The sequence below is a fragment of the Limulus polyphemus genome, unplaced genomic scaffold, assembly GCF_000517525.1.
Source record: "Limulus polyphemus unplaced genomic scaffold, Limulus_polyphemus-2.1.2 Scaffold2359, whole genome shotgun sequence".
NCBI classification, from domain to species: Eukaryota; Metazoa; Arthropoda; class Merostomata; order Xiphosura; family Limulidae; genus Limulus; species Limulus polyphemus.
Genome location: NW_013667969.1, coordinates 32459 through 41757, shown reverse-complemented (window position 1 = coordinate 41757; position 9299 = coordinate 32459). Strand labels below are relative to the sequence as shown.

The window sequence follows — 9299 nt, the reverse complement described above, 5'->3', positions numbered from 1 at the left end:
TATATATATATATATATATATATAGTTAAAAAGAAATCTTGAAAGATATATATATATACGGCCTGTTTTATCGAAAGTGTCCAGAAATAGCGTCATCCGGGTGTCTTTATCTTTGACCGGTTTCGGTGTTACAGTAATTTGTGTTATACTAAACCAAGTAAACGTGGAAAAGTTACGTATGACTGATTATAAAACTTGCTTACATTCTTTATAGAAACAGTTTTTGAAGTCAGATTTAAAGGTTAAAAAAAAAAAGATGAGTCCTCCAGTGAGATTGTAATCTGATGCTGAAACAAACTACTTAGTAACCCAATGATATTAGAAAACAGGAAAATATTTGTAAATGTTCATTATATATTACTGCAGGTTACAGCGGTTTCTCGTATCAACAGAAGCACCAAGATGGCCGACTTAAGGTAAGTATTAAATTTGTAATTTTTTCCAGTTGGAAATGTCAAAGATATATTATGAAAACTCACAGAAACAACAATATAAAATAAGGACGATATGAAAAATTCTTCAGTGGTCTTCAAATATGTGATCATTGATTTGTCGGTTTATTAACGATAGGAATATAACAGAAACTTGAATTTATTTATGTTGGATATAGCTTGTTACCTATTAAATGTTTGACTCCTTCTTTCAATTTTAAGACTTAAATTACTATTCGATGTTTTTAATAACATTTATTCAAGACCGCCACGTGAATCAATGTTTTTCGAAACAGGTTATGTACAGACAAAACTTTCAGATAAAAGAATATGCAAATTTCGATATAGATTCGGACTTGAGTGACCACCAGTCTGCACTGTGATATATATGTTTGTTCTTGTTAGCAGGTTCAATAGAACACATGCGCTTATTGATCATTAATTTATCGAGAAAAAAAAATAGAAATTTCAGACTTAACAAAAGTAATTGAAATATTTTGTCTATTAAGTAATATTTTTACATGGACAAAGATTTAAAGTTTCCATGAACAGAAGACACAAAGTAAGTGCCGATCATTTGTGTATTGTAAACCTTTAGAAAGTTTGCTTTGATACGACAGAAAAGATAGTAATCTTCAAAAGGTATATATAATAATTTACGTTGGTTATGACTTTATGTAACTCAAAATAGAAACGCCTCATTTGTATCTTAACGAAATTAATATATGTATAATTATATCTATATTTCCTTTCCCAGCGAATATAGGACTTGGAGATGAACTAATAAACCTTTTTCAATGATAAAACTATTGTTATCCGTTCCGATTTTACGATTCTGATAATATATTATTCTATGGTCTCAAAAATGACGCAAATTGAATATTGTTGACAATCCGAAATTGTAAAATAGACTTATTGTCTCAACTTGTTTTACGTTTTTAAAGAATAAATATATATTAAATCAAACAGTTGGTTTCTAAGATGCGTTTCTTTAGTTAATGTGATTATTATATCAATGCGATGGAAATATCAACAAATATATTTTGTTGTTTCTTTTTCAAGAGCAATCTTTATTTTCAGCATTTTCTCAACACAACAGAAAATGGTTCATTATAACAATGTATCCAGTTATTTTATTTGTTAAGATAAAAAATTGTTCTTTCTTTTGTACAATATTCGAGAACATTCTCTACTTTAAAGAAATAATGGAAAGCGTTTCATTGCAAGAATGTACCCAATTTACCGAACCTTATTGCTTTAGCAAAACGAATTTCAAGAGAAGCTTAAATTCTTTGAATTATACACATTTTTAACGATAAGTTTTAATTACCAGTATTTTTTTTAACAACTATTTTCAATGTTATTTATTTTCCTGGCCTTTTCCCCACGACATTTTAGTGAGGTAAGAAATTTAAAACTTTATTTGATTGAACCATGGGGTACAAAATATTAGTTTTTGATTTGTAAAGACATCTGTTTAATACAAATATACAAACACGTGTCTGTATGTATATTGTGAACTGATTGTCCTGAGCTTTCGACACATCTAAGTACACTAGGTGTGTGGAAAGCTTTTTGAACAGTTAGTAAGCACACTAGTACACTCAGTGACAAAAGGTCGTGGGCAAAATGGCTGACAGCAGGATTTGGAGCCAGGAGAGAAAAATGGAGATGGTATATTTAATGGTACGTACAGCTTAAACCATTACTGTTTGTATATCTTTCATATAAAGTATGTTCTTTCTGCTCTTTTAAGAAGATTAATGTTACTATTATAACCCAGATTTAGCTATTTAACTACCTCAAATAGAAAAATAATTATAATTTAGAAATGTCAACGTCTCAGCTATATTAACAGTAAAGTAACTGGGCAAAATTTAATGAAACAAGTATTTCATAAATCTTACAGGGACAGTTTATTTAAAATGCCCTGACTTTATCCTTATCGGCAGGATAGCGGTAAGTTTACGGGCTTCCAACGCTAAATCTGAGGTTCGATTCGCTGCGATGGACACAGGAGATAGCCAAATGTGGATTTAACCAACCGAATCTTGTTAAATAGCACGATAAAAGGAAAAAATGTAAACATATGTGTATTAACCACGTGTCTCAGACATTGATAAATAATTGGAGATCTTTATTCAAGAAAGCTTTACGTATTTAGTTTCTTGATAAAAAGCGTAATGATCAAATATATTGAAGGGAAGTTTTATTAGTTAACATTATACCCGAGAGATGTCGCTCTTATATATATTTAAAAGAATTGCAGAAATAAAATGATGTAGAGTCATAAGTTTCTTACGTCAAAATTTTATGTGTGATACAGAGATAGAATAACTATAAAACTCTCCAGAAATCTGGGTTTGACAGTAACATTCATAAGTATATATATATATATATATATTCAAAAATGTGTTTTGTGTTTGGTGTTTGATGCTTTGCATTCTCATGCTTTCAACTTGCTTTTTCCCCTGTTTCTAAACAAAAGCATCCTGCTGTTTATTATAAACAGCACTAAACCGTATCCTCTCTTCTTTGATTGCTGTGAAAGCATTCCAAAATCCAAGATAATATTTATTTGAAACATATTATATATTTTTCTGTGTTCTAGGTCACTTGCAGAATACGCTGCTTTATTTTTTAAGCTGTAATTTTTTGCTATGGTATGACGTCACATGTAAGCATGTATTTTTTGTTATTTACACAAGAATGGACACCTTTAATAATTGTATTGTTATATGTTATTTTTATCATTTGTTGTTTTTTATGTTATAAAAATGCTTTCTGTGTTTACTCACCAGGGGCATCTCGATCTGCGGTTTTCTATTTCTTGCTAACCGTTAACACGTGCTTGTGATAATAAAAAAATGTCCTATTATTTTTGTCGTAACTTGGGGGGTGGGGGTCCAGTGACATTTGATCATGACGTCATGACAATTAAGTGCCTGAAATGAAAGTGTTTCAATGGAACGGTGTCAACGTACGAACGTACAGAACATGTAAAACAACGTTTCCATAAAAACAAAATTTAATCCTTTATCTTGCAAATAATTAGCTTATCTGCAAAAAAAACACCAAAAACGTGATTCTTTAAAAGTAACTATTGTTTACTTGTCTCCAACGGGTGCGAAAGTGAATGACGAAAGCACAACTTTTACTTCAGTTTCTCGTTTAGAATAACTTTGAAGCAAAATAAGCAATCAGAATTTTAAATTTTTAACAGCTAATTGTGCTGTTAAAGAAACATTTTATGTTCACTGATTATTTTATATAACTTGTGATTGTTTTAAAATTAACGAGTGGCTCAGGGTAAGACGCGGGGCCGTCTTATACTCCACACTAATGACGTATATTGCAGCCATAAGCTTTGGCCACTATCTAAGTCATTGTTCCACACTAGTACTCACGTTTCTTTGTGCTATTTTTCTAGGTAATGCGTAACCTGTACCTGACGCACAACCTTCTTAATTTAAATTATGGCCTAACTGGTTTAAATGTTGTTACTAAATGTAACAATTAATTTATATTGGAGTCGTTATGAGTTAGATGAGGATCATGGTACACCATTTTATCCAACCGTTTTGGTAAAACGGCCCCCAACCACAATAAGTGTATTTTTTCAATATGTAAAAAAGTTCTATGCCAAATCCTTGTTTTAACTAGAAATGACATTTATAATAAAAACAGAGTTCATTTTAAAACCTTTTGCATTTCATCACATTCATCTTAATTGGTGAAAACTGTATTCAAAGTCAAGGTCCGTCTTACCCCACCATCCTCTAAATAACGATCAGTGTTTACAAAGATGGTGTTCACCCTTACGAGCTGTTTCGTAAAATTCTTACACGTGGGCGGCTGCTCAGATTAAAGAATTTAATAAAGCACAGTATTTTGTTACAAATAAGCAAAATACATTGACTTATTTTTAGTTTCTAAATATGAATAGAAAACTTGAGTATAACGTATCTGCAGATAGCATGGTATCTGTCAAACACAATATCTGTTGAACATTTTGGAGGAGTTCATTTTTTATTATGTTTTTAATCCACATTATGTTACATGAAATATTAATCTGAAGCCTTGTATTTTTTTTTCAAGTCAAGGTGCTGAAAGGAAGAATCTGGAGCAACTTATGTTTAACTTATTTCTCGATCTCAAGTGATGCTATTAATTCTTTACCTTGTCAGCGCATGTCGTGAATTTTTACTAAATTTCATTGTATGGCATGTAGCTTATTATTAACATTTTGGATATAAATTTGTATTAGTACCTTATTTCTGTTTGTCGCTGTTATGTGCACTATACTTAAGTGTAAAAAAAGAATATTTACTATTAACGAGAGTATTGTTTATAAAGATTATGTGTAAAAATATAAGTCTTAAAATTGTATGAATTATATGTTAGTTGTTCATTAGCAAGGTATTGAAGACAACTCTACACATAAGGTATACATCTCAAAAACTGTAGTTTACAGGTTTAAGTAGGTGCTGAAGGTTCTAATGTTCAGGTTAGGTAGACTATGGAGACTAGTTTAGTAGGTGCTGAAGGTTGTAATGTTCAGGTTAGGTAGACTATGGAGACTAGTTTAGTAGGTGCTGAAGGTTGTAATGTTCAGGTTAGGTAGACTATGGAGACTAGTTTAGTAGGTGCTGAAGGTTGTAATGTTCAGGTTAGGTAGACTATGGAGGCTAGTTTAGTGGGACCTACTAAACTAGCCTCCATAGTCTACCTAACCTGAACACTACAACCTTTAGTACCTACTAAACTAGCCTTCCATAGTCTACCTAACCTGAACACTACAACCTTCAGAACTACCATACTCAATCTATAGTACCCATACAACACAGTACCTCCACCTCATCTATACTTGACATAACACAGTCCTTAGTACCCATACAACACAATACCTCCACCTCATCTATACTTGACATAACACAGTCCTTAGTACCCATACAACACAGTACCTCCACCTCATCTATACCACTGTGTTATGTCAAGTATAGATGAGGTGGAGGTATTGTGTTGTATGGGTACTATAGACTGTGTTATGTCAAGTATAGATGAGGTAGGGGTACTGTGTTGTATGGGTACTATAGACTGTGTTATGTCAAGTATAGATGAGGTGGAGGTACTGTGTTGTATGGGTACTATAGACTGTGTTATGTCAAGTATAGATGAGGTGGAGGTACTGTGTTGTATGGGTACTAAGGGCTGTGTTATGTCAAGTGTAGATGAGGTAGGGGTACTGTGTTGTATGGGTACTATAGACTGTGTTCTATCTACATTTAAAGGACCTAGGGTTGGTAGCTATTCAGAATTGTAGTGTACTGAATGGGAAGATTTTGAGAATTGTAGTGTGCAGATTAGGTAAATGTTAAGAATGCTAGTGTATGAATTAGGTAGGTATCAAAATGTGTTATGTAGAGTTTAGCTAGGTAATGAAGACTTTAGTTAACAGATTAAGTAGGCATTACATTTTATACAAGTGAAGTGAATTTCTGAAGCTTTAGAGTTTAAGTTACAATGTACCTATATATATCAGATGTTCCATTGAATTTTTGATCAACATATTAATACGTTACTACTAATTAAAATAGAAATATATTCAATGAGTGACTTTGTACATATAATTTTGTTATTGACAATCGTTCATTTAAGGGATTTTAAATAATATGATTTTAGAATGAAAATAAACGTCTTCTTTCTTAAACATATTTATAACCTTTTTGTGTCTTTCATAAGAGAACGATGTATATAAAATCTTTTCTTCTGCTTCTTTAGCTCATCTTCTTGATAACTGGACGGGGTAAGTTAAAATAGACGTGTGGCTCTAAACAAAAGTAAGTATCATTATAGAATTTGGTGTACATATACTATATAAAACCAGGAAGTAAAATACTATCATATAAAACCAGGAAGTAAAATACTATCATATAAAACCAGGAAGTAACATACTATCATATAAAACCAGGAAGTAACATACTATCATATAAAGCCAGGAAGTAACATACTATCATATAAAGCCAGGAAGTAACATACTATCATATAAAGCCAGGAAGTAACATACTATCATATAAAACCAGGAAGTAAAATACTATCATATAAAACCAGGAAGTAACATACTATCATATAAAACCAGGAAGTAAGATACTATCATATAAAGCCAGGAAGTAAGATACTATTATATAAAACTAGGAAACAAAATACTATAAAATCTTTCTAAATCTAAAATCAGCGACACAAGCAGTTGATTAGAATTAGATTTTTGTACACTTTTTACTTAACTGAAAATATTATGTTTTTATTGTGTTCTTCAGAAATGTAAATGGCATTATATGTAAGAAATCGTTTGCCAGAAAAAATATTTGTGCAAGTTTTTAGGTTGCACTTTCCCATGTAGATGTCACTTGATATTTATATGAAACATTATTTAATCTTCATTTGATATATTTTAGGATTTTGTTTTATCAAAATGTAAAATATCATTTAGATCATTACAAATTTGTAGTAAAGTATCATTAAACTAATTAATACTGAAGTAATTTTGTTGTTTAGTGAAGTTTATGATCCCGGTTTTATTTGGAGCCATATCCAAAATTACATCTTAGTACATTGACTTTGGTACGTACCTATGTATTTTCGGATTATCAAGTTAGTTAACTTATTCAGAATCATCCAGAAGTTGAAAATACAAATATAGAAAACTTATCCCAAGTTTCTGACCACAAACGGCCTTTTTAAAGGATTTTCTGTTGGTTGTTTGAGGCAACGACGTTTATACTCTGACACTTCCTGAAGTTTTAAAGACAACAGATAGGTAATAAACTAGATGGAGAAGGTGTAGGAAGTATAAGTCTACATAAACATTTTGGAAATGTTGATAATTTTGGACCAACCACCATAAAATCAACTTCTGTGAGAATTAAATACTATTTATATGATGGTTTATTAGCATATTATATTCTGACAAATCGAAAAATCTTTCACGGATTAAATCATTTTCTTTAAAGTATAGTTTTGATTTAGTTATTGCAATCAAGAATTAATAGAAGTACATCATCCAATTTGGAAACCATTCAAGATGGTTTGTAACTATGATGTAGTCACAACAATCTACAGTTAATGGAAGTACATCATCCAATTTGTAAACCATTCAAGATGGTTTGTAACTATGATGTAGTCACAACAATCTACAGTTAATGGAAGTACATCATCCAATTTGTAAACCATTCAAGATGGTTTGTAACTATGATGTAGTAACAACAATCTACAGTTAATGGAACTACATCATCCAATTTGTAAATTATTCAAGATGGTTTGTAACTATGATGTAGTCACAACATGTCCATGTTAATATATATCTTCGTGTCTGGACTGAAACATGCCCTTATGTACATGTTGATATATATATCCTCGTGTCTGGACTGAAACATGCCCTTATGTCCATGTTGATATATATATATCTTCGTGTTTGGACTGAAACATGCCCTTATGTCCATGTTGATATATATATATATCCTCATGTCTGGACTGAAACATGTTCTTATGTCCATGTTGATATATATATCTTCGTGTCTGGACTGAAATATGCCCTTATGTCCATGTTGATACATATCCTCGTGTTTGGACTGAAACAGGCCAGATTCAAAGTCATCATGGTCTTTTTATTATTATTAAATTATTCAAACAGTTTTCTATAGAAAATGGAAGTATATTGATAGTTTTGAGTTCCCAACAAAAAAAAAGTCAATATGTTTGATAACTTGATTGTAGGAAGAGAAGAGGAAGAGGGAGGAGAAGGAAAGGAAGAAGGCTGATGTGCGGAAGCGCCTGGAGGAGGCCGCTAAGGCCAAAAAGGGCAAGAAAGGTTTCATGACACCAGAGCGTAAGAAGAAACTGAGGGTAAGTTGAAGTAACGATAACATTACACAACTTAAAAACCAAACAACGGTCCAGAATATTGTATTGTTGGACGAAGAATGAGTTGATAATTAGTGAAGTAACTAGGTTTTTCGAAATCAAACAAGGTTCTGCTCAGCTGTGCTAGTAAACACTATTTTTGTTAACAGTTTTTTTTTTGTCGTACACAGGAACTAATGCACTAGAGTGATTTGATTCAAAACTTGCTTGTTTCTATAGCAACTGTTGAGAAAGAAAGCCGCCGAGGAGTTGAAAAAGGAGCAGGAGAGGAAAGCTGGAGAACGTAAAAAGATCATTCTTCAGAGAACGGGACAACCAAAACCATTAGATGGAGTTAATGAACGTAAGTTTATAGAAGCAGATAATAAAATAGTAGCGGTTGAAAAAAAAAACTAGTTTAATTAGAATGTCTTGTCGATCTGGATTTGTTTGTTGTTAAATACAAAGCTACACAATAGGCTGTCTATGCTGTGCCCACTACAGCTATCGAAACCCTGATTTTAGTGGTATAAGCCTTCAGAGTTATCGCTGAGATACTGGGGGGTGGGGGGCTTATGATCTGTAGGACAATTTTGCTGTAGAATATAACTTAACAGTGTATTATAAATAGTTGACGACACAAGGACAATAGTTAAACTTGGCAGTGTATTGTAAATAGTTGACGACACAAGGACAATAGTTAAACTTGGCAGTGTATTGTAAATAGTTGACGACACAAGGACAATAGTTAAACTTGGCAGTGTATTGTAAATAGTTGACGACACAAGGACAATAGTTAAACTTAACAGTGTATTGTAAATAGTTGACGACACAAGGACAATAGTTAAACTTAGCAGTGTATTGTAAATAGTTGACGACACAAGGACAATAGTTAAACTTAGCAGTGTATTGTAAATAGTTGACGACACAAGGACAATAGTTAAACTTAGCAGTGTATTGTAAATAGTT

At 31.9% G+C, this 9299-nt stretch overlaps 1 protein-coding gene across 4 annotated transcripts in view; it reads left to right on the top strand.

The window, feature by feature from the left end:
- The window catches only part of LOC106466721 (troponin I-like), a 31042-nt gene that overhangs the window by 5852 nt on the left and 15891 nt on the right, over positions 1–9299 (top strand). For all 4 annotated transcript variants that reach the window (XM_013927021.2, XM_013927019.2, XM_013927023.2 and 1 more), the window contains exons 2-5: positions 367–416; positions 1830–1833; positions 8205–8333; positions 8571–8694. In XM_013927021.2, the coding sequence (XP_013782475.1) occupies positions 403–416; positions 1830–1833; positions 8205–8333; positions 8571–8694 (271 nt within the window). In that variant the 5' untranslated portion in view covers positions 367–402. The remainder of the gene's footprint in view (positions 1–366; positions 417–1829; positions 1834–8204; positions 8334–8570; positions 8695–9299) is intronic.